This window comes from Echinococcus granulosus (assembly GCF_000524195.1).
Source record: "Echinococcus granulosus chromosome Unknown EG_S00033, whole genome shotgun sequence".
NCBI lineage: Eukaryota > Metazoa > Platyhelminthes > Cestoda > Cyclophyllidea > Taeniidae > Echinococcus > Echinococcus granulosus.
In genome coordinates, this window is record NW_020170413.1 from 199,928 (window position 1) to 225,995 (window position 26,068).

A 26,068-nucleotide genomic window follows, 5' to 3' on the forward strand; every position below is an offset into this window, starting at 1 on the left:
AGCGAGGCACAAGGGGGCTAATTCGAAGTACAAAAGTGGCGCCTCACCGGAACCGAGGGATAAACCACCATTGTATTACAGGATGATGAGTGAGCGAAAAGCGGTAGTTCTATATCGGCTGTGTTCCAGTGCAGCATCTTTCTTTAATTTGCCCGGTAAGCTGTGAGTCTTGGGAGCGAATCTTGATAGGACTTGCCTAAGAAGGAATTAAAATTCGAAGCAGCACCTACAACTTCGCTACAATACAAGGCTATTAACTTACTTTATGCAAGTACAATAAATGCCTCGAGTGAGGTTTCTGGTCAGTTATATCAAAAAAAATTAGGACCCAACTGGATTTTGCTGTAAAATGGCTGGCTAAATGCGCAGTGGCGGACAACTCCCAAGCTTAGCAAAAAGGATTGGGTGCGGTAGAGGAGACAAATATCCACGGATCTACTTGCTATCGGGAATGAAAATGGGCGGTAGAAACATGCTACGCGTTCTTGCAAAGGCAGCTATGTTAAGTGCCCTAAAAATGGTTTGAAGTAAATCTAGGTATTAGTTTATACTGCTAATACGCGCGATGCCCTTTGCTCCAGTTAACCTTTTGGTAAGTATTTAATTAGCAACATTTTTTTAACAAGTGTGTTCTAATTAAACTTTATGTATAGTAGTTTTTAAAAAAATGGAGGAGGAACCATGAGAAGCCTGGATTTATACCAATTGGATTATTTGGGCATGATATTATAAGTTCCACCAAAAAATTATACCCATATATTGTAACTCTGAAATTGTGAAAGTACCTTGCACTCGCAAATTATGTGTGCTTACATGTAATGATTTTAAAGAAAATCTTATGGCTTACACACATTGTTTTAATGCTCGGCTGTCATTGTTGCCATTTGAAGTACTAAGGTGGACGAATAGAACACCAAGAGATTGCTGTTTTTGTAAGGTCCCATAATCCATTTTATTTTTTGTGTTTCTTTTTATCTGCTGCATATCTAAGCTTTAGTGAGCCAGTTTTGTGAGCTTTTTGGTCTATGAGCTCCTTTAATTATTTTGGGCCTACAATTGTAGTGTTTTTCCGTTATTTAACTTTTTAATCACCACAAAAGGATCGTATGGTGTCATTTAATGCGTTTGCCTTTGCTGTGCTAATTGAAAGCGTTTGTTGCGGATGAAAGGAATATATTTAGGCACAAATGTGTCCATCTTCGTTGCAAAATAGCTAGAGAGGCTTTGAGTGAGGCAAATTTCCAAATAGACAGGCGGGCCCTTCGAAGCATGTTGGTACGCAGAAGGCATGGCGTTCGTCCGTCATCTGTCTCCAACTTCTCCATCTCTGCCTCCTCCTCTTCTTCCGACGAAGCAGATACGCCATTGCCTCACCGGCCTCAGCGTGCACCACCCAGGCTACGCCGACCCTCTCGTCTTCCTAGCACTCTTTTGGTGTTTGCTATGGCAGTTTTCGGTGGCCTGATCCATTGCAGTCATGTGGCCAGCTTGCATGAGAACCACCTCTCTTTCGCCTACTTGTCGAACATCGAGCGCGAGCTGACCTTCCGATCTGAGATGGCCTTCTACTACTCTTTCTACAAGCAGGTCCATTTCATTCCTCATTTCTCCTGCTTTTGGAGGAATATAGGGCTAGTTTCGTCCTACCTCCTGTCAGGCCTGTCACTTTTCTGCTCCCATTATTTTTTCCGCTGCTTGTTTTTCCAGCCCTCCATTCATCTCTACATTCAGTGGTAATTCATACATTCATCCTTTTATCTCTTCATCCTATCTTCACCCATCCTGTTCCCATTCACCTCTCTGTTCTATCCACCTTTGCAGGCATATCCTTATCATTCCTTTCTCCCGACGTTCGGTGTAATTTCTCGTTCTGCCATCGTTTTATCCAACCTTCTGTCCAGTCATTTGTGTTTTTGTCCTTTTTATATTCGACAAATTACTCTCTCGCAAATAAGATCACCGCCTTATCAATCTGATTCACATTCAGTGCGTTCCTCTCGCACACCTTGGCATCCGTTTAGTCAATTACACCTGGGTGTCTTATTTTCCCCGCGTACAGTAATTCTTGATTCAAACTTCGTCGTTTTATGATCCACGGATGTGCCCTTACCCTCTCGATCCATCTTAGTTAATGCAATCAACATGCGTAGAAGTTGATTCAAGCTCAGATTTTGACAGATTCATTATTACCACTACTTGTCCTATTGGTGTTCTAGAAGCATAGTCCACTCATTTATCGACAAGCAATGCACGGCAGACTTGCAGCGGTTGTCTGTTTTTCCCCTTAACTAGATACTTATGGCTGAGAGCTTTTACAGTGGACTGGATAGCCTTTTCAACGACACGATGACAGAATATCCCGGCATGTTGGGTAAGGTGGATAAGGAATGGAAGATGAATGAATGGGGGTTGCTTCCAGGCTACTCAGCATCTGGAGCGGTGACGAACGGTGTCCGAGTGTTGGAGCGATTCAACGTCTACCCGGAGGTGATTTTAGCCGGTCTCTATCGCGTTCTTCGCTACTTTGATCTCCTCCACTCGGAGTGTTTTGAGGTGGTTATTGAGGGTGTGAGTTTACGCTCTGTTTGGCTTTTTACCTACTCTTCTGCCCAAGATTTATCGACGATTAGTGCGTCTTTCTATACGCATACGGTTTTTATATCCACCCATCTGCTTATCAGTCTTTAGTGAATCCACTCATTCAGCTCGGATCCACCCGTTCATGCTACATGCATTCATCTTCCCATCTATCATTTCTTCTCACGTGGATACACACATTCGTGCATCTTGTATCTGTCTATCCCTCTATGTATACGACATTCACACATCCCTTTATCCGTCCATCTTCCTATATATCTATCTCTATCCTTCTATTATTTCACTTCGCTATCTATTCATCCACCTTCTTAGTCGCCTAATTATTCGCCCCCCTGCTATTCATACATTCAGCCGTCCATCTGTTTACTAGTTCTGTCGTCTGTTTACTCATTAATTGCCGATTTTGCGCATTCTTTGCCGAGTCTCCCTATACACCGATTCACTTAATTTTAGTCCAGTTGTCCATTCGACCTCAGTCATGGCCACTTTACACGCTCATCTACCCTCCAGTTATCCCCTCTTTTGACCTAGTCTGAGATCTTATCTGTTCTCCCATCTATCGCAATATCTGTCGATCTATTCTGTTCAATCATCTTTTTGCCTCTTAAAATATCCGTTTAATCAGTTGTCAACTGCTTCCACTTTCACATCTCATTCCGTCCATTCCCCGCCTCTTACGCATGTTTGATTATGTTCCTACTGGTTTTTCGAGTATTTATCCACTTATTCATTCATCTCGCTTTTTGTAATCTCAATCCAAGATCTACCTTCTGCCTGATACACTGTTTCCCCATCTACTCAACAATTTCTTCGTCCAACCATTTAATTCTCTTCCACTTTTCTATCCGTAAATCACGATTTCCCACTTTTTTCAACTCGACTGAGGTAATCAGCATTCATGCCTCTTTGTCTGCCTGTTGATCCCACCACTTTATTGTTGCTTTTCATCTACAGATAAGAAAAACCCACGCTCTCGCCGTGCCAGCCAAACAGATCAACGTGAATTCGAGTTTCTTGCCACCACTCGAGGCCATAGGAACTTTCGCCGGGGATAAGGTGTTGAGTTGCGAGGGTTCTCATGAACCGCCCATCTTCTACGTGAACAGCGTCTTCTGTCTCACTGGTCTCACTGTCATGGGATTAATCCTTTCTGGCTGGCAGGTGGCCAATAGCGGCAGTGGAGGCGGCTGTGGCGGTGGCAGCGTCTTCTCATTGGCCACCACGATTTGGGGTGCTGTGTTGCCATTGGTGGGCTTCTTCTTCAACCACGCGGAGGCCACACGAGTGCAGTGGTCGCCTCCGCTGAGGGAATCCTTTGCATATCCCTTTTTTGTACTCCAGCAATCTCTCCTCATTTGGCTGTTGCAGGTTAGTGTTCTCGGATCTGTTCGTTTATTTATGCATGAGTTGGGGTGTCGTTATCACCCATGGGTGAAGATGGCCACGAAATTCACGCGTACATTATACCTAATTTTTTTTAAAAGACTTTACAATTTCATTTCCCTTGATCAAGTTAAACAACTGCAAAATGCCTCTTAGATTCCTTAATTCGTTGGGCCTTCTTTCGACCAAAAACCTTCTTGGACCAGTTATGATCTTTGGAATTTCAGTTTTGTTTCTGAAAATGGGTTTTGTTTTCAGAAGTAAAAAAACTAGTGTAACCTTTCGGAAACGCAGCGGTACATTACAAATGTGGGTAGAAGGGTGTTGCACCGTTCGGAGACGATCCATTAGGCTTCCATTCCGTCTACGAACACTGGAATGCAGAAGCCACTTCCCATGGTAAGGCAATAAGCAATCAAAAGCACACGTGGAACAGTAAATTGGTTTGCAATGCATCTTCTAGTCATCTGTCAAGGGCTTGTCCTACTGGACGTGGACTTGGACATCGCGCACATTGTAATCGCAACATTCATCCAATTTAATCAACGTTTTACTAGCGTTTGAAATAACAGAAAAGTTATGCGGAGTAGCATAATGGGTACCACCCTGACAAAATAACGCATATCTGTCCTGTACAATTCTTCCAGGTAGAAAGGCACACTCATCTAACGAGTTGCAACAAGTCATTCTGTGAAGCTCCACTTAAGCTAGGCAATTTGGTGCCTTCATGCAGATAAGCCGCAAATTTGCGTGCGATTCGCGTCGAATAATAAATCAGCGCAGCTGTGCAGATACCGGCTTGAAGCACGTTCGAACGTAGTGTTGCCTGGTGGTGGATGTTGAATGATTGGTTCTTGGTGCCCTTCTGGTAGTCGATCTTTACGAAGTGGTGATTAGTTTTGGGTGGTCTGAAAACAATTAGAGTGGAGGAATTTGCGGGTTGTGTCAACCAAATTGGCGAAAGTAAAGTTTGATTTAAATTATCACTACACCCATGCTAGAAGGCTTTTTTTAGGCGAAGGTGTCTCCTGTAAGATCTTAAAAGCCCAACATATGTACTTCCAAAAGGCATTTCCTGACTAATCCATCCCCACCATGTTGTACGGTTAAAAAAGCGCCTTTTATCTTTTTAATGTAAGTAAGGCAGTCTGAAATTTTGACCGTACAAAGCGGGTTTGATTTGACCTAGGTGTTACCCCCTTCCAAATTAAAGGCGAAACCGTTCCCTTTTAGTGACCATTTCTCCGAATCTCCAAAGCTTGTTTAATGTTGGCCAATCGTGTTCTTATTTTCGCCTCATGTGCAGGACATTTCGCCTGTTCGTCGACAGCACCGCCACGCCTTCGTTCACCTCCTCTACGTCTTCCTCCTCCTCGCCTTCCAACTTCCCTGGCAATTCGCTCAATTCGCCTTACTCACACAACTCCTAGCTCTCATTGCTACCTACGTGGTTGTCGCCTTGGTGACGTTCCTTTCAGTCTTTCCTCCATCAACCCCCTCCACTGTCTCTGTCAATGTCAGCTTTGGGGTACTCAGTGGCCTCGCCCGATGTCTGCTGGATGTGTTGGGATGTCAACTGGTTGCGCTAGTTATCTCGTGGGCTGCGCAGTTGGGAAATCGGTTGCTGCTCACTTCTGCGTATCTACCTTGTCTCGTCGGTTGTCTCTTTGGTGCGTGATGCAGTCGATTATTTCCCTTTACTGTAGCCTGTGATAGCTCTCTTATAGTTATCGGACAGTGTTACTTTGTTATCATCATCTAGCCCTTTTACATCGCTACCCCTACCTGCCTCACGATGGATCATCGAAATTTTAAGGTGTGGCTAATCTATTTCCCCGTCTTTTTTAACAGGTTTGTTCGTCCACTGGAGCCTGTTAAACCGACGAAAATGGACGAATTCGAGGGCCAACCGATGTGGTAAGTAATTGGTCCATCTTCTCTCCAAGCCCATATCGTTATCTCTGATCCACCGATTTGTCATCTGGGAACCATCCATCGCATTCACGGCCATCTATACATCTACGCGTTGTTGAAAATGATTTGGCAAAGTCCATAATTCCATTTATTTGATCTCATTACTTCTGAAGCCAAAGCATTGTCCTTCTCGATCGTATTTGGCGACCCCTTCGATATGAATTGGCCTTTCAGAGGTCGTCGACATGCAAGGGGCTGTAGGGGGGCGGGGGAGGGTACCATCCGAAGCGAAAGTGAGGACCGAGTGCTTGTTTTATGATAACATTGCAAATCAGGCTTTATGCAAGTCTTAGTCTTCACGAGTCAAGAGAAAAACCTGGTTCACGCTGCCTCTGTTTTTATCTCACTTTTGTTTCCTGTCTGACTTTTCCACTTTCCATCCGACCACGTGATTGCCTAACGCCGAAAAAGGGTGACCATCATCACTGGGTGAGAAATATGAGGGCAATATGGAGGACGCGATAGTATGAAGTAGTGAAGTCATGTGAAAAGAGGACTTTCTTCCGACTATTTCTCGATTTATGCATTGCCTACCCAGTCGTACCGAGGTGCATCAAGTGGATCAGTCTCAGCCTTAAATGTTGACTTGTTAACAAGTGACCAGTTGCGTGGACACTGCAGCACGCATTAGCGGGTGCAGCGTTTTGTGAAGGAAGTGTAGCAGAAATGTATGGAGGGTAAGTGACAAATGGTTAGTTTGCAGGTACTTAATGCTCATGTTCACTCGCGTAACGAATAGTCAATTTAGGATGCAGCCTTTGTAGTCTATTTGTAGCAGATTTTACGTCAAAAATACTTGTACTCTCGTTCACTTAGTTACAGTCGACATCTACCCTGTATCATCGAGTGATCGACCGAACTTGATCACTTGATGCGCCACCAGGGATTGAAGGTGCCCTCTGTTGGATTAAGTGTTGAATGTAGCCTCTGTCCTTCGTCGTAGTCTACTCGCAGTAGACTACTGGTGTACAGTTGCCTCTCTATCCATCCCTTGAGTCGTGCTGCATCTGTTCTACTCAGAAATCTTGATGAGGAACTCGTCTTCTTATTTCTCATTTACCCACTTTTCTCGATCTATTTGTCCCGAACTTACTTCCCCGTCCTCGATCCATTTGGAATTCACCTCTCCATTCATGCATGCAGCGTTATTTCCATTCACTCGCCATTCCTGACTCATGCATCCATCCAGAAATCCATCTCTCTTCCTCCTCTCTCCACAGTCCACCTATTAATTAATTTTACAATAGATTAAACCGATGAGGTGCCATTACATGAAGACTTCCCCTCCCTCTTTACTGTAGCGCATCTCCTCGTTTTGGTGGTGAGTTGTCTCGTGGCGGCGTTGGTCGCGCGCTTATTGCTACGGCAGCTGGTGGTCGATTTCTCCGACGGTGCTCACATTGTGGATCTGGTGAAGGTGAAACTCCTCCGTGGCAACCGCACTTTCCACACCCAACTTTATACCTGCTCGGAGACGTTCGACTTTCTTCCGGTGAGACTAGGTGCTGCTGTTTGATAACCGGTCTTTTTTTGCCTTTAAACCAATATGTTCCTTTCCTTGGATTCTTTCCACGCATACCTGATCCATTCACTTATTTGAGATCCGTCCGCCTCTTCCATCTTGACCCATCCAAGCATCCTTCACTCCATCTATCTCGTATCTGTTCATTCACCCATCTTTTTTAGCTTGCTGCTCTTCATTCATATCCAGTTTAACTGCCCTTGTCCTCTTCCTTCGTTCTCACTTAGCCCCCTCCCCTTCTTGACTTCCTTCCCTCTTCTTTTCTACCGATTTTTGATAATTCTGGAGTTGTTCAAACTCCCACGCGTTTATTCACACGATAGCTGAGGAACGCAACCTGCTGGAAGTACATCGTCTCTTTGCGGTCGACGAAATCTCTCTCGCTTTTACTGGACCTCTGAAGTATGCTCTGTTAATTAGGTCAAGCAGGTTGACTTGGTGGTGCGATCTTAGCTTTGTTCACGGCACAGTCAAATCTTTGTGTACTTCCATCGCATTTCGTGGCAATTGTATTCCGCACCTCTGTGTAGGCTCTAGCTGAAGCTACATCGGTTTCCTCAAAGTGGGAGAAGGAAGTGTGTGTACTTGCTGAAGTACTGTCAGAATGTTTCAAGGAATGTTAACACCTCCGTGTACCACAACATTGATGCGTAACTTCAAAAGGAAATCGTCCTTCTTACAGACTTCTGAGTAGGGGCTAGGGGGAGAACTTTTCGTCCTACCACCACAAAGTCATCAGAAATGTAGTAAGGTTTTGTTTTTTTTCCACTAACTGATTTAAAGACGAAAATTGTACCTTCAAATGGATGCTTGACAATTCTGCTTTGACAGCATCTTTATCTCCGATAACCAAGTAAATTCATCCAGCTCATTTTTATAACGAAAAAAAAAAAAAAACTCGACTGGATGAAGCCCTTTTGCGTGTTTTACGCATTCAATGCGTCGCCACCTCAAGCTATGGCACATCCACGTGCCTTTCTCCACGAGACGCAGGCTGATATGCAACTTTTTTAATGCCGAAAAGCCGGAATTGGGGCTTTTGCCAGGGCCACCACTGTTCCTACTTCACCTCCATTTCCCGACCTATTCAATTTCCCACTTCACCACTCAATTGTCCATTGTCAAGATAAATTGAGAAATACAAAGTCGTCATTTGTTTTTTTCTCCCCCTATATCGGTTCATAATTTTTTTTTGAATGGTGATTGGTCCGAATTTATGACTCTTGATTGGTCAGAAGTTGTTGTGATGAGGTTAAGTAAACGAATGGCGACTTGGGAGTTTTCTTTGCCATCTCATTTGACTAACGATTGTGAAAGCTGGATAGGAGTCGAGTGTTCCCTTTATTATCTTTTTCTTAAATAGAACGCCCCAATTTCAGGTTCAACTGCTTTATTCGCCCCCTTTTTCAAGATAGAAATTGGGACTTCATTCATTCGGATGTCAGTATCACATGGGATCGCATAATTGCATCGAAAATTGTCAGCCACTTTCAAAGATCCTCTTGATGCTCCTCTGCAGATGTCCACTTTGTTGGAGTTGACACGGACCGGTTTGTTGCCGTGCGCGGCGTTAGCAGTTCTTGTGACTATTCGACAACTTCTTCTGCCCTGTCGATCGGACCATACCATCTCCACCTCCGCTTCCTCCACTGCATCCAAGGCAGCAGCAACAACGACAGCGCCGACAAAGAAGTTGGATGGACGATCAGTAGTGGAGGATGACAGTGAAGCTAGCGATGGCGAGGCTGGCGCATCCACAGTTTCATTCAAATCTCGGTGCCTGCAGGAGCAAATCCTCTTGGCTCGAGCAACACCCGGCTTCATTTCTGACGTTATCTCCGTCTTTGTCATCATGCAGGTTGGCTGGAATTTTCGTATGCAAGTCAAAAGTTAACCCTCACTGATGTGTCATAAGTTGCCATCGTTCCCAGCTTTTCGCATTTGGGGTACTAGCGGTGCTGGTGATGCGGTTGAAGCTCTTTTTTACGCCACAACTCTGCCTCGCACTGGCAATTCTCGCCCAGCCGCGTCTCTACTTTGGTTCGCAAAAAATCCTCCCCCAAATTATGTCCATCAATCAGAGGGAGACGAGGAAAAGGCGTAGGTGTGCTTACCACCCCACCGCTGCTGCATTTGCTCCGTCGTGGAGAAAACTGCTAGTCCTTCACACCATCTTTATCCTAGCGGTGGTTTTTGCTGCACAGAGGGGAATGCACAACCTCCGAGTGAGTACTGGCCTCCACTGAATAGTGGTAACCTATTCTGTTAGTTTTTTTTATCAATTTACCTGTCTTCTGATGTTATCTTCGTCGTGTGTAGCTAATTCTTGTGTAATTTTTGTTTCCCTTGATACTTGAATTGTCACATTGATTATTCTCGAGTATTTTCTCCGTGTTTTTGTGCTCTACTTATTTCAATTAAGTAAAAGATATTCATGCAGAATTTGGGTACGAATTTCAAATGTATTGTGTGCTTTTGTGTGTGGATCGGTTATGCTCCAAACAAGAATAATTAAGGAACTTATGCTTTGCAAAAGGGGCTAGCAAAACCCCTATGGTGTGCGTGAAAATTCCCGTCTGTAATCGAGAGCTAGGATTCACGGGTGGTCATCATTCCTGCGTACTTATTTCATGTCGAGTGGTCTTGCATATAAGCTGATTGATCTCGACTAATCGGGATGAATTCAATCCAGAGCCTGAATTGGAAAATGTTCTGGGAAGTTTGAAAATTTAGGCACCGAAAGAGGAAGGTTGTATTCGGAATTGAAGCTTCCATAGCGTCAAAATGAGAACGATTCTCTGATTTGCAGAGAATCTGAAGAGGATTTCCGTGGTGCGGTTGTAATCTGCAGTCTCCGCGCCTGCCTTGCGTGTAGTCTTATTTCACGTATTCAGGAATGTAACAGCGGTCAGCGCTGATGGCGTTATTCTAAAGATGAAACGTAGTTTGTCAAAAGGAAGAGACATTAAATTTGCTATTTTGGGAGTTTTATTCTGTGAGTGCTCGCTTCGACTTTTTTGTCCAGTAAGGGTGCCCTTCGTGAGGATTTAAAACTCGGGTTTTGAAAAGGTAAATCAAGAGTCCGGCTATATTCTACCCCTACCAAGTAATCATTTAGGTCTAAGTTGATTTATACTTAGTGATAAATTGTGATCTAAAGCATTTTTCATTAGAATATTTGGGGTATCTGCCACTTTGTCGCAAAAGGCTGCAAACTGTGTGAGACCAGTAAAACGTCAGGAGCGAAGAGAGGGATATGCATCATTCCCTTCGGATGTATGGCTTTTCGAAAAGCGTTGTCACGAAGCGAGATGCGTATGCAGAGCGCACTGACTTAGTAGTATCGTCCGGTCTTCAGTGCTACCTCCCAAATCAAGTCCCTTAACTCAGGTGGATTGAACAAAACGCTTCTCGAAGGCAACGGCACTAACGTGATGTATCGGAATGATAACTCATTAAGCGGTCATATTTGATTGGTTTCTCCTCATTACATTCAAGTAATGTTAACCCAATCTGACACCTCCTACTTAAAAACTTCATCAGTAGTAATGGCAATGCAAAAGTGCAAATTACTTTTTTCATAGGAGGAGTGGAGCAAGCGAGGTCAATTCTCCGACTTTACCATGGAGACACTGCTTCATTGGGCAGCCCAACTGCCGCCTCCACCACCAGCGCCGCATCCAGATGTATGGGTTTTCAGCGGTGCCATGCCGACCATGGCAACGTTGCGCCTCGGACTCGTCGTACCCTCCCTCCCGTCGTCGAATCTGTCGGCAATCAGCACGCCGAGTGGTCAGCGTGCGCGCTTTGCAGTCACCAACCATCCCCACTACGAGAACGCCGCGATTCGTTGGCGCACTGAGCTCGCCTACGCAGTGTGCAGTCGCAAACCGGTGGAGGCGGTGTGGCGCATTTACCGGCACGTTTTAAAGGTGATTTGGTCATTTTCACGCCTCAATAAAGTGCTACTGAAATGGTTGTGAGTAGCTTTGTTGGTCAATTCATGTGGGAAAATTGTGTTGTAGCAAATTTCGTAATCGCGAATTTTTCGGTACCTTGATTGGTAAGTTTTGGTATTTATTGCATTCTTGTTTCAGTAACTCTCACAATTTGTTTGTGACTCTGTGGTACCAAATGAAATGTCGCCTCTTTTTTACGGTTAGAGATCGGTTGAGCTTTTTAGGTTATCTATGAAGCATCCATTCATAAGTTCCAAGTTGATTCAGCATCTAATAGCCGAGTTAATCAAAATCTTTCAAGTGCCTTTGGATCTCTCCGCTTGCCACCTCTACTACCAATCTAACAGTACTTTCATGCGATCGTAGTGCCACGTTTCCAGGAGTAACGTAGGTGATGAGTGCCATTGAAAGCCCTCGATATAGTGCGTTTCTGCTTAATTCTTTTGAGTAAAAGATTTCTTTTCTGCTCCCCGCCTATAGGTTGATTTCGTTGTGATGGAGCGTGATTGGTGCCTCAGCCCCGGAGCGAAGCCGGGCTGTTCCTCAGTGGAGTTGTGGGACCTCCTTGATCCCACACTGGCTGGTCCCGGTGCCCCAGGTCCACTATGTAAAGCTGCTTTCGAGGAAGCGCCTCTACCGGAGTCAATTTCACGTTTTTTTAGCCCCGTATTCAGGTCGATTGACCGTACCTTGGTTGTGTGGCGTGTGGCTCCTTAACTTGCATTTGTTTTTGTTGGTCGTTTTCAATGGTATATTATTATTTTACTTGTAATATTGTCTTAGGTGTTGTTGCTTTTACTAATTAGTGGCGTAGAGGGGCCTCGTGGGTACAAGCGTACTCTTGCAATCATCTTGCGATTCTTTACCTCATATATTTCCATTTCCCTCTATTCTTGCCTCTTTCATCAACCCCCACATCCGTAGACGTACGCTTCTCTTCCACCTGTTCTCTCGTCCGTCTACTTTTTGTTCGAATTCGTTTCCCTTTCATGTGCCTGTGCATTTCTGCTTTACCGATCCGTCCACGTCCAATCGATCAGTCAGTTGTCAGTCCATTCATTCTCTCGTCCATCTAAATGTAACTCCATTCTTTCGGCTATTCTCTCACTCATTAATTATTCCTTTTGCCATTCTGGTGTGTTCCGTCAGTCAACTTTAGTCTGGAGTTAAACTCTTCCTTCATCCTCCAAACTCTCCATTCAAGTAGTCATTATTGCACCAACCCTTTTGGGAGCCTAGTCATTCATCCCTCTAGGTATTCGCTCACTTATTCGTTCCCAACTTTACCCGATTACCGTGTAATCCATCTATTGATGTGATTGAGTCCCTCACTTTTTACCTCTCTTTTATCCACTCCTTAGCCCGTTCTTTTGTTCATTCTCACATCAGAACGCTCATCTATCTGTCAACACCTTAATATATTCAATTGGTCGTCAACCCTTATTTAATGCATCTCTTCCATCCATCTTTGGGCCCACTTATTTATCCGCTTCTCTAACATCCATCTTTGGCTACTTGGTTGTCCACCGGTCCGTTCTCGGTTCACTCATTCACCAAGCCGCTTATCTATGCAAATAGGTTCTGTCCAGCATTCATTTGCTTTGGATCTATTAATTCCAACTTATCTATCCTACCAGCCATTTTTGTCATATTCATCATTCTGTCCATCCAAACTTCCACTAGTGCATTTCTGGTTCATTCATTCCCTCGATCATTCGTCGAACTATTCACCTCCTCAGTTGCCCGTTCTGGAGTGCCTCATTCCTTCGTTCATTCGTCCAATCGGCTGCCTATCCATTTTTCCATGCCTGATCCTTCGTCGGAAATGCACAATGTTAGAAGATATATTAAATTTGGCGCTTAGGCTAACGATAATGAATGCGTGGTTTGGGTTCATACAATGCTCGTTTTGTGAGTGAATGACGAGTCAAAACTACACGAGTGTGTGGGCTCCTCCATTGTCGCGGCGTCCTCGCTTGTGTCCGTTGGCATTTGGTTGTCGCCAGTCTCTGGGGTTTGTACTTCATTGGCTTTAACCTCCAAATTTGTTGTCCACCTACGATATTTAGCCCGGGCGTTTTGAAACCAAACCTGTAATATTTGGCATAGTGATATGCAAATGGTTAAAGTCTAAATACTTTTCTATAAATAGTTTAATTACTTTAATTTATCTTAAAAACCCTATTGTCTAGCATAGGATGCCAAAACAGGAACACTTAAGTCATAAGGAAGCGGAACTTGATGCACTGATTAGGAGTAAAAAACAAGTGTGCAACAGTAATAGACAAAAAGGCATAAAATAACTTATGTTTTGGTAATATTTTCACTAAATATCCCAATGCAACATCTGACCTGAAGGACGCGTTTTGATAGGCTGGTTTGAGCTGATAGGTGTCGTAGCTCTTTTGAGTCGGGATTTTGATTCATCCTAAAGTAGGCTTTCATCAGACGAAGTTGATCGTGCTTAAAGGAGGTTCGAATCCGTTTCTGAGAATTATCTGAAGCGATGGAAGCATTGGAGATGGGGCGGTTTTTTGCCTTTCCCTGAATCTCTCCACCGGTGACTGTAAAGCAGTAAGGATGGTTTGTAATTGATCCACGTTGGTTACGCAGGAATTAATGAAGTCGTTTCCTTATTAGAAAACACGAGTGTACAAGGCGGCAGAGATCTGTCTCGTCATTATCGCACGTTTCAGATGTAATGTGGAAACATTGCACACTATTTCCTGACTTTTACCTTCAGTAGAAGAGGAGGATGACGAGGTGGTGAAGTTTGAAGTCATCTGAAAAAAGGCAGGGCGACTTCGTGTTTTCCGCGGCTTTAGATGGTGGCAGGTGAGACAGGAGACGCCATGACGTCCACCGTTTTCCACGAAACATCGGTCACCAATTTGAAAAGTCGCTTCGCATGTTCGACATCGAAGACATTCAACGTGGAAGGACAAACCCATTTGAAAGGAAATGACGAGATCGCCTTCGCAAAAACGTCGGTCACAGGTGGGACATGTAGTACAACTGTAATGGCCAATGAGAAATGTGTATAGTCCGATGACCTTGGCGTGCACCTATCAGGTTTAAAGCCTCCAAATCATGCCTTCACATAGGAGATAGTAAAGTCTACGTTCTTTTCGAACTCATATAAATACCAAGGGCTTTTTTACGTAATCTTGATTCCAACGATGTGAAGTTATCGAGTTCTACTGAGGTGTGCCGTGTTGAGGAGATAGATTGCATTCCTAAGAGGTGGAAACTATACGGCTTCTTCCTCGGTCCACGGCGAACACGCACACACCAACGTACATTCATCCGGGCATGAAGTGGTTCATCTCCAAGAAGTATGGGCTGGGTAATGAGGGCAGTCAATGATATCTCCTTTCACTTAGCACTTCGCATCGTAAATGTCGGATCTCATTACAAGTTAGGCAAGTCTGCACACGCCTCAAAATACAAGATGCGTTTGATAATGCACGTAAAATACGTGAAAAATACCAAGTTGGTCAACCCTGATGCCTATTCATTTCGATTGTTAGCACATGAAAACGGGGTGGGGTTCATTTGCGCAGCCTCCCTCACTACTTCCCCTCTTCAGTTTATGGGGACATAAGCGAACTTTTTCATCATTCGGGTTACGTCTAACGTTAGTAAAGGTTGTTCTAGCCAGCCAATAAGTGCAATTAGGTCAGTCCTGCACTAATCTCCAAGGATGAAGGATTCTCCTCGAAATCAAGCATCATCGTCTACTGGTTCGTCACGGAGCGTCTGTTCTTTTTCGAATTTGAGGAAATGGGCTTGCAGCTCCTCAGTAAGGTTCATCTCTCCTTGCAATGCAGGCGGGCTTCAACGGATATTTCAGGAAATAAAGGCTCAAAATAACAGGAATATAGTGTAAAACACATTGAGAATTAACACACTACTCGCTAAATGTAGATATGTGCATTTGATAGGTCCTTATGGGCCAAAATAAGTCATTGTTGCAAATTATGCTGACATCAGCACAAACTTCTGTAATCTAGCAACTAAGAGGTAGCTTTAGATGCACGAATCAATTTACTGAGTTGAAATAATTCTTTGGAAAAAGATAGGGATAAAGGGTGACGTTATTGCATCTTTCCCTTATCAGCTCACTTTGCATAATCCTGCCAACAGAGCAGACGCCCTTTGTGATGAAAACACGATGTTTGCCACTGGAGATCGCAACCGCAAAGCGCGCATCGCAAACATGTCGCGTGCCAAAATTGGCCATCGGCTAGGAGGTAATGCCGCTCTATGATTGGTTTGCTGCAGTTAGCGCAGACGATGTTTATTGGCTGGTCGGGATATTCGTAAGTGGCCTCATAGGGACTGACAACCAAATCCCCTATCTAGTTTTTGGGGAGTAAGATGGAAAAATATTACTATTTATTTGTCAGCTAAATTGTATTTTAACCGGTTTTTATCGATAACGTGCCTTTTTGATGTAGTAAGTATTCGAAATACCACCATTTTATACAATTAAAACTTCGTTGAGATGTAAATTTACCCTATAATCCACGTTTTTGTCCTGCAATTTTGCTTAAAAAGAGGAAGGACCTTCGTTTGTAAATTATTCATGTCGAAAGGAGGCACAAATTTGATGAAATTACAATATTTCCCTTTCATAGACTTGAAAACCGTCATTTATTCCTGCTTTCTACACCCGTTAAAGCGGTTTATCGTTCCGTCCTTTTTTGTTCCTGATTCGCCCATTTTAATAAGGTATGTTCGTGAAATGATCAGTAGTCGATCGACCAATCAACTGTCGTTCAGCTGGTCATTTAAAAGCCGCCAGGTGAATTTGAATGTCAATCTCTGTAGGGAGCATTTCCACGTGGGGAGAAGGGATGGGTAAGATGGGGGGAGAGGGGGAGGAGGGAAAGCATGAACTGCACCATTCTGCCGCCCTCATGCCCCCCACAGTGCCTATGTTGACTTAACCTCAATGACTTTGGACTGTAGAAGTCAAAGGCACGACGACACTGCGGCGCTTGAAGAGAATTAACTTCAGATGTCTATTCACTGGATCCATCTCTAATGATGACGTCCATACGAGAGCAACTGTCAAAAAATTGCTCAAAATACATACACAACTATTGATTGAAAGGGATAGAGGGGAAGAATCCTAAGGGTCTCGCCTTCGTTTTAACAACTTTAAAGGCTTGTATCTGCTATACTCACGAATCATTTATTTAGTTACTTAATTGTTCAATGTTTGAAACCTTACATCAAATGATTGTAGCGCATGCTTTAGGCAATAATATATAGCGAAATTATACGTAGTTAGATGGGGTACGAGAGTACGCGGACCCTCATCCTTTGTTCCCACTGCGACCTCTATCCCAGTAAAGTGGAACTCTGCTGCCACATCCTTTAGCTTCCCTGTGGTGGCGATTAGACCGCTATCTCTCAAGTCTTATTTATGTTTAATTGTAACTTTAAGGGTAGCTTGGGTGCTATAAATAAATTTGATAATTTGCCGAAGAAAAGGGAATTAAAAACAGTGAAAAGATACTTCTCTGTTTGCTACAGTTTCAAATAACTATCTCTTGACGCAGAGTTACTAAATAGCGTTAAAAAGAGGGCTAAAATACTAAATTTACTGTCCAAAAATGATACCATGTAGCATTATTTACTTGTGATCCTGCCAAAAAAGTGGGTCGAAAAATTGAGCAATTTTGCAAAAGTTTCAAGAAATCTAAAAGGAAATCCTATAATAAATTGTTTTTGAAGGAAATTTTTGGCAGATTACAACTCAGGGCCGTGAAGTCTACCAAAAACCTGAGGAGAAGAAACGAAATATATACTGCTAAGCTACAAAAATCATCAATTAAAACCGACATTTTCTAGGAAAAATAAATTTTAAATCTGACAGAAGTAGACGAGGCCAAAACTTCTCCGAACCATAATGAAAAAGAAATTCTGACAAAAGGCTTCTAAAATACCGCTTTGAACTACGTACAGTCATTTAAAAAAAGACAGATAAAAAGAGTAGACCCTTGCCAATTCTGCACTTAAATTAATCACAAAGTCAGCATGTGAAACTTGTCACCAACTCACGTGCTTTGAAGTATCTGGAATGTGACACTCATCCACGGAAAGAAATCCCTCCTCTAGAGCGTGCGAGCATTCCATGAAGCTATACAACTGGCGAAAATAATTTAATGCAGGCGCCATAGTGACGGGACGGGACTAACTGGTGCCCAAGAGGTCCGCATGGTGGTTCGATAGCGCTTCCACTGCTGATTGGATTGAGCCAACCAATGGAAAGCTCGTGCGTCCGTCCCCTGTGTCTTGATTGGCTGATAGAGTAAAAGGGATGACGAGGCATCAGTCAAATCTTTCAAAGCAGATTTTAAGCATTTTACATAAAAAATTAATAAGTTAGTTATTTTGAACTATTAATAGCGAAACATTCACATTACATCATAGCTATTTAAGTTTCCAATGGGTCACTTTACAAATGGAAAAGGAATTAAAAATAGGATAAAATGGAACCGTTACCATTCATGCGATTGGAAGGCAATATTCATTTATTCTTACCAATCCTTTGTTCCTAATAATATGTTAGGTCCAATCTATTTACTTGAAAAGCAAAATACGGCCTTTTTGACTTATTAATTTATTTTATATTCCATGATATTAGGAAATAATGTACCTCTTTATAAAATTTTAAACCAAACAGGTTAAATGCTGCGCATTTTTAATCAGAACTCGAGTTTAAAAGCAGAACTAAAATAAGCAAACATAGTTTTTATTGTGAGATAATCCATAGCATCAACATTTTATCGGTCTCTGAGGAAGTTTTGTATAAATTCCTTTTGTTCAGCCTCAACATTTTCCAAAGATTGAAGTTGCAATCGAAGTCTGCAAGAAGAAGCAAGTTAAGGGGAGTGAACCAATCCGGTAGCAGCCCCAAGGTTACCAGCTGGTATTAGAGAAACAGAATCGATGTTTGAGATTAGCTTGCACCTAATCAAAACTAAAAGGGAGTAGGTAAATAATCACCCATTGGTTGGAGTGCTTAGAATAAGAAAAATTGCCTGTATGGTTAAGTGATCGCTCAAAAACCTTCTACTTTCAAGGCAGCATTGACTGCAACAACTTGCGCCGGCGTTAGTCATGACATGTGACCCTTGAGGCCATATCTGTTGCTATGGTCATAAATAGCCTGTCATATTGTTTTTTATGTTCAAGGGAAATAAGTCAGTCAATATCAGGTTCGTCTTTCGGTAGTAAAACTACTCGGGTTTTGCCTGAATGACACAACTACTGTTTGATGGTCAGGCGTTATACACTATGGCGACCGCAGGGTGAAGGCGCTTCAACTGCCTGTCTCTCCCCCGAAAAAAATATTCTGGCAGAAGAAAAGTCCACTGAAAAGAGTTTCCGATCAAATTACTTATTTTTAAAAACGATTTAATAATTTGACCACGTAAGAAAATTGACAAAGCTTTCTGGAATTGTAAATGACCTTATTACACCGCTATAGTTTATTTAACCTTTTGTTAGAAAAAAAATATTTGTACCAACGTGAAGAGCAGTGAAAAAGGTTCCTTTTCCAATTAAAATAGCACAAGCATAACTGATTCCTGATTAATAAATATAGGAAATCAATACTGACAAAAAATCTATAAGGAGGTACCTCAGGCTTAATCGATCGGATTAAAACCAACCAGTTTTTTATTTTTACATAAAACAGTAAAACTACACTGTTTTTATTTTTGCTTTTTATAAACAAATAAAATTTTTGTAAAGTCAGGGAAGTTGACAATCAAATTTAAATTTTGCTTAAAATGTTGCTAAATACCTTCCTCACTTTTTCCCTGCGTAACACCTTTTATTAAGTTAATTTTAAACCAGAATTAATTTTAAAATGTTTCAGAAAAAAAGCCATTTTATGTGTAATCATGAGTTATGCAGAATTTAAGAGAATTGGGGAAACACGAAGAAAATGAATTCATTTGTACAGTAAATTATTGGAAAAAAATTCAAATAGCTACAGAAAATCCCTTCGATTTTGAAACAACTGCTCCTCAAAATGATTTATTAAACCATTATTTAAGTGGCTGAGATGAAAACTGCTTCAGTTAAAGTTATTCTTCACATTACTTAAACGTATTAACCATTTGAGGCCATAATAAGCGTCTCCACTCAATCCACCCCCGGTTCCACCTCAAGTCTACCCTGTTTTGCTATCTCATCAAGTGTTTATTGCATGTCAGCAACGGCAAAATATCACGACTTTGAGGAATATTGCAAGATAGGAAAGATTGTATACCTCTCCTCTCCAAAATTACGACATGAGGCCCTCTTACGTGTAAATTTTGCGGTTTTCAATAAAAGACTTTCTGTTAGGCCACTAAAAGAAAGACAGAGCCTTCCACCAGATCACTGATTGGCTAATTTTAGCTATTTCTCAGTACAAATTTCTGTCCTCTACCCCTCGAGTTGCGCCGAGAGGGTAGATCTCAACCGCAATCATTTTTGCCTCCATCTAGTGAATGGTTCACAGGAGATACACGCACGAACGCACATAAAACAGACGCATTCTCCTTGGAAAAGGAGTACCACATCACTCTTTACGCTGTCGTCAAACTCTCCATCCCTCCAATTCCAACTTGCTCTGAAGGAGAATTCTTCAAATAATCTACCAAAGTTAGCTCCAAAAACCTTCAACGGATTTTTAACAATCCATTTTTTCCTCCTTTTCTCGACCGCTTTCTGGAAAAAAAGCAAAATGGTTATCTCCACGACGTGCACCTGCATTTTGTCAAGCAAACGCACACTAATGGCGGTAAAAGCATCAGCAGAAGCAGCAAGTAAATTTCCATTCCCTCCCCTTTTTTAACAAGCCAGACACACATGCCCATACACACATACATTTGTTTGCCTTTCTCCCCCTTCGCATCCTCTTTCCTCTTCCAGCCTCATCCCCCATTCAAGTCGAACCGAGTTAGCCGCGTTGCTGTGGCCAGTGTCATTATGCCATGCAAAGATAGCAAGGGGGCGGGGGATAGGGGGAGTACAGACAGCTACAGTTGGGAGTCAGCAAGGATAATTGACTACCCGCTGTAACTGTCCCATGGCAGGTGCAGAGATTTTCAAAACACCAGCCAGCCACATTCTTCGCCCCTCTACACACTAACTTTCGTCGTTTAAACGACTGTGGATGGGTTTTATACATGCGTGGCGTGTCTTAGAGGCACAGAGTGACGTTGCAAGCGCAAAGGACTGGGGTGAGGGGGTGGGAAAGGGCAAAAGGAAACATGACGGGGAAAGGAGGAGGCGGAATGTGTTTCCATCTGCTGATTACTCCTACTCATGTATGCAAGTTCGCCTTTCAGAGGCATTTTGCGAATCACATTAAGGCTATTCATTTATTTTCCAAAAATTCATACAGATGACAACGGCCTACGTTAATGCATTGTCAAAGGAAAAAACAAAGCTGATGATCAAGCGAATGGCAGAGCTTGACACTGATAAAATTTTTCCCGACAGGAGACCAGGAGACCGGTTACGTATCATCTTAGTCTTAAACTGGTGGGGTGAATAATGAAATGGAAGTGCCTGCGGGGGAAAGAAAGTGGTAGATACTTTTTACACTAAAATTATACGTTAGTAAGAGGTGGGAGAGTTTGCCCACCTACTACCATTGCACCGACAGTTCATCGGTTAAAACCAAAAACTACTAAGCAAAGATATACTAACCGTCTAATCCAATAGACTTGCCGATAAAACACAAGTTATAGCAAATAATTCCCATAAGAATCCTCTAATTTTCCTTAGTGACAGTCAAAAGATGCGTCCACTTCCATTCTCACTCACTGGAAACAAAATATAGCTGCCTCCTAAAACTTAAAAGCGGAAATACGTTCTACGGGTGTGCATTTTGCAAAGTATGGGTAATTTTTGTTTAATATCGACCAAACCAAAAGCCCCTTCCACCAAGAAATAATAAACACAAAATCAGCCCTCAAAAACGACTGACATTTTGAAGGCTCACAGTCAATTATCAGAACCAGGGTCTGTCAAACTACCTGTCATGGGAATGTCAACAGCGGCGGAGTGTAAAAACTTGGCCTGTGAGGGACAACACCCATCAGCATGGATAAGACGGATTGTTTGTTTAAATAGTGCTTTAAGGCAAGGCTTTCTAAATACCGCCTAACTAAAATGAGCCTAATGTTTCAGGTAGGCTGTAGATTAAGCTATTGCTAGTGTGGTTTATTTAGTTCTGCAGGACTTCAAAATTCCTAGAATTTCAGAAAAATCCGTTGGATTTTAACTCTCAATCTTCATTGCGCCTTTAGAAAGTGCCTAATCTACAAAGCCAAAATGCACCCTGGATCAACTGTGACGATTTTCTGAACGATTTAAATAATCAGTCTTACCGTTCGCATTCGATTCGAGCTTCAAGAAGCCGCGTTTCCAGTAGTTCTTGCTCCTCCCTCTTCTTTCGGTCAATTGACTCCAATTGGTTGCGAGAGCAGATGCACTATATATTGATGCTACTGATTACAATTAAGTAAACACGGCTGCATAAGTCACGAGCCAAGCATTCTACATGGCAAGCTTGTGAATTACTTAAAGTGAAAAAAGAATGTCAACAAGCCATTTATTTTACCTTAATTTTCATTTTTTCAACCTTTGTCGAAATGGTCTCAAAAAGCTCCATGACTGTCTTTGTGACGGACTGGAATTCCTCGGTCTCTTTTAAAGACGAATATTATTCAGTAAACTTACATTTTATCAGCACAAATAGACCTAGCTTATAGCTTCGTTCGAAATTATTATGTATTCATATCGTAAGAAGAAAGAAAGAATGTGTGCCGTCTACTTCTTAAAAGTCTATGCACAAGCAATAAAGCAGCACAATCAATTCTTGAAGGTTATATGATTCGAACACAGAATTGATATGTAAATTAAGGAAATTCTAGGCATCCCACAAGTAACCGCATGTTCCGAAAATCCGCACTAAAAAACTCCAAACGAGCAAAAGCAATCCACAAAAAATTACAGGTAGTTTTCCACAACATCTGTAAAGTTAGGCACTCATCTCAAATCCTATCACAACCTTTTCACCACTCCCATATTTTCAAAAATACTGTTCACTTGTCTAAAGAGCTTAACTAAAGACCAAAATAACAACACAGATACATCAACAGTACATATTTCTGAAGTTGAGTAGCCTATCACAAGCGCTGAAAACAAACTGGCTAAAGTAACGAAGCAATATTTGATTACTGTTTATAAAACCAGCGCATTCTTCTTTGAAATCTGCAGTGGCTTGCGTTATTGATGGGTCTAGTATCCGTAGCTTGTTGAAATCATCGACATAAAGCCCAGCTTTTGCTAGATTTGCAGCCATTTCAAAAGAGCCCAGTTTACTTTCAGGCTATAACACTGATAATGTAAAACAAAACCCCAAACTTGGTAACCTAAAAAAAGGCTTGAATTTTGCAAAGCTAGCTTTTTTTAATAGTACTTAAAATTTTATTGAGCTGCTTAAAGTTTCTAGTCAAATTTTCAGCATGACACTTTCGCGTATTTCGATTAGTGAATTCCGTAAAATACCAAATTATCTTATTGATGATATGAAGAATTGCCTGCTTAGTAATCCCCGTTGCAGACAAAGAGGTTTTTTAAGTTGTGGGTTTAATTTGCAACTTTTTTAAAAATAATTCATGCCTATTTTTCCCTCGTTTCCACGATTGCCTTTTTGAGCCAGTTTAATAAAGCACGTGAAAGTTTTGACTCTTATCTGAAAGTTTTTGTCTTTTTAGATCATTGGTGTCATTAATGAACCGACTTTCTAGACCGTACGAGTGAGCTTTGCCTTTTGTATAAATGAGTAAATCGCCCATACATTTTAGATGTTACTTAGTTCCCGTAAGGGCATTGCAGTGCTTTGTGACCCTCCAAAAGAAGATTGACGACATTATACTCGGGCGGTATACGTATCTTCGACGTAGAGCAGGGCTTGGACCTGTGACATTACCCTTAGGCCAGGTCGTCTTGCGGGGTGCCTAAGTGCTCCACCATTAAAACTGAGAGGTCAACAACATTTAGCACATTACAAGTCTAACTAATATAAGTTTTGACCAAAAATCACTAAACTGGAATGCTTAAGCATTGTATTTCTATTCAACGCTTTTTCTCTTAAGAAATCCAGTGTGAAATGTGTTGACTTTTAATGCTGCATACGGTTAATCCGCAGCTATATCGGATTCCACCAATGCACTTTTTTTCCACTCCTCGTTTTTAAATTAGCTGTAAATCACCACGTAAAAAAGTTTTGTTGTATAGCCTTAACGTTGCTTAGCAATCCCGTTCCTTTTGCTATCTTTGCATGCCAGATACCTCTAAAGAGTATTCACCTGAGGAGGGAGTTATATGTAAACTACCTGAACGGAAGTGATTAAAAGACTTGGCATGCAACCTTCAACCAACCACGAATTACAACCATTAATTTTATACGACTGTTGGACTGACTGCATAGGTGAACAAAATAAACAAGTGAAATTCAGCTATAGTAGAGTTTCATATACCCACTATTATCGTAAATGCAGAACGTTATTTAAAGATGGTTGGATGGTTGATGGGTAAGAAGGCATCACCACTAAAAAAATCAACTTTTACGAAAGGAGTTTAATAGTTAGGATTAAGGAAATTATTAAGTGGTGCCTCCTCAACTCCCCTAGTAAGCTGATTTGGATCCAGGTATGAGGCAGTGCTGTTTTGCCACGGGAACAAAGTTAAAAGAAAGCAGAGCACTACCTGTGGGAATCCTCTCACCTCGCCTATTTCATAGGTTGGCCCTAGATTTGGGTAAATGGTCTTGGAAACTGCACCTGATGCATGGTTGGCACTCTCTGTACCTCATCATCCTGTCACTTTGAACAATTCAAAGCCATCGCGTCTCAGTAAGGCAGTTCACGAGGTGGACAAAACTGTCCGTACTTCTGAACTGATGAGGCTCACAGAGATCAGGTGTCATTTTTATCCAGAAAATCGCCTCTTCGATGATTACTGACTATTCTTCAATAATTTTGCAGAAAAACTGAAATATTCAAATATACAGCATTAATACACAATTTTTTGCACGAGAGAAGTGGAAAATTGACACAGAATATTGGACAATTAATTCCGTATTTTGATTTCTGAAGCAGTTAAAATGAAAATCACTTCAAGGGGGAGGACATCTGCCAGAACCACAGAGAAGATCGGATTGGCAAGCTAATCCAAGTGCTTTAATCCCTGTTCTAGGAATCACAGCCAATGACGCATTGCGATGTGAGGTTAAAGAGGCAGTCGAAAGACCCTTGGATGGAAGTCACAAGAACTCGGCAAAGATTTTGATCACTGTCTTAAGAACAAGAGGAATTTATCATCGAAGAAGGAGAACTGGGAGTTCTCCCACCGTCATTCACTTGGAGGTGGAAACGCTCCATATTTCCATCCCCAATCAGATGTGTCCACCCCTGAAGCTTATCTTATATTTTAAAAACTGGTTCAAGAAAGCTGCAGCTAGTCAGAGACGGTGTGACAACGGCATACCACAAAAGGCAAGCACTTTGACTTACCTTCATCACAAGCAGTTCTTGCAAACTGTCAATTGTGAAGTGAATACATCCAATCCATCTCGACTGATTTGCAGTTGAGGATGTAGCCTTTTCTCGAAAAGTTGAGACCCTACAAAGAACACATCCTAACGCTTAGCAGCTGAGTTGACAACCATTCGGTATTAATGACCAAGGAGAGCTCCTATCATACCATCTGAAGCCGTTTACGACATCAGTATTCAGGCTGGAAGGAATTTGCTATACTTTCAACCCTCAGCCTCTGTACTTGACCTCGTCGCAGAGGGAGTCTCACCCATTATCATCCCTTGTACCTTCCTCACATCTGCTCACATCACCGTCGCGTTCTCCTCGCTCTGCCAACAGAGAAGGAAGCGCATACTGACACTCACAATGCACATCGTATTGTGTGGCATTTCCTGATTCTGACAGGCCTCTTAATACCACTTCTCACTACCATTTGATGCGATTCGTGGAGCAAATATCGAGGCAGAGCAGTTGGCAATAAAAAGGACGTCTACGTCCCCGTGAGGAGATGAGCCTCTGTCTAATGGTAGAACACGCATGGTAGATGCTGGACCATCTACTGTCTCCCCGCCCCCGTGTGTGGCTTTAGAGGGAAACGACTTTGACAAGAGAGAAGGGAAAGTTAAAGGCGATAAGCAGGTAGGCGATTTCGCTAAACAAGTCAAGTGGATTCAAAAAATGCGGAAACCCAGGAGATTAAACCCAGACAGGCACTTCGGAGAACCACCTATCTGGCACCAGACCTGATTGTACCCTTCAACATGAGTAAGTGAATGAGCCTTACCGCCTCTCTGCTTTGCCGAATCGTCCTCATTGCAACTTTCTCGAATGTGGTGGAACATTTTTGGCCAAACCGCAAATGGCGCTTAATCTTGAGGCTTTCAGGTGGAATGGGTAAATGCTCTCGTAGCGAAACGTGTCAAGCGCTCACCACTATAATCTAGCAGTTGGCCCACCTGTCTTGCTGACGACGATTCTCCATTGTCAGCCTCAGTATGTGTCTTCCATCA

General features: G+C 42.3%; 3 protein-coding genes across 3 annotated transcripts in view; 2 read left to right on the forward strand and 1 right to left on the reverse strand. All coding sequences in view use genetic code 11, as the record gives it.

The window, feature by feature from the left end:
- Positions 1–1,269: 1,269 nt before the first annotated feature.
- On the forward strand, positions 1,270–13,248 carry EGR_04915 (Protein dpy-19; the record flags this gene model as incomplete). Its single annotated transcript, XM_024494164.1, has 12 exons — positions 1,270–1,587; positions 2,293–2,371; positions 2,420–2,568; positions 3,553–3,966; positions 5,288–5,651; positions 5,833–5,898; positions 7,257–7,447; positions 8,997–9,335; positions 9,409–9,702; positions 11,062–11,409; positions 11,917–12,110; positions 13,176–13,248. 12 exons carry the CDS (start codon positions 1,270–1,272, stop codon positions 13,246–13,248), a joined length of 2,829 nt encoding a protein of 942 aa, XP_024351401.1.
- Positions 13,249–13,329: 81 nt separating this feature from the next.
- Positions 13,330–25,411, reverse strand: EGR_04916 (LIM/homeobox protein Lhx9; the record flags this gene model as incomplete). The annotated part of the gene is made up of 8 exons (XM_024494165.1): positions 13,330–13,527; positions 13,789–14,000; positions 14,174–14,451; positions 15,562–15,797; positions 17,509–17,595; positions 17,646–17,750; positions 25,035–25,143; positions 25,365–25,411. 8 exons carry the CDS (start codon positions 25,409–25,411, stop codon positions 13,330–13,332), a joined length of 1,272 nt encoding a protein of 423 aa, XP_024351402.1.
- A 184-nt stretch (positions 25,412–25,595) lies between these two features.
- EGR_04917 (hypothetical protein) overlaps positions 25,596–26,068 on the forward strand; it is a gene marked incomplete at both ends in the record, with an annotated part of 4,750 nt that continues 4,277 nt past the window's right edge. The window contains one exon of the mRNA XM_024494166.1: positions 25,596–25,697. Coding sequence (XP_024351403.1) covers positions 25,596–25,697 — 102 coding nt within the window. The remainder of the gene's footprint in view (positions 25,698–26,068) is intronic.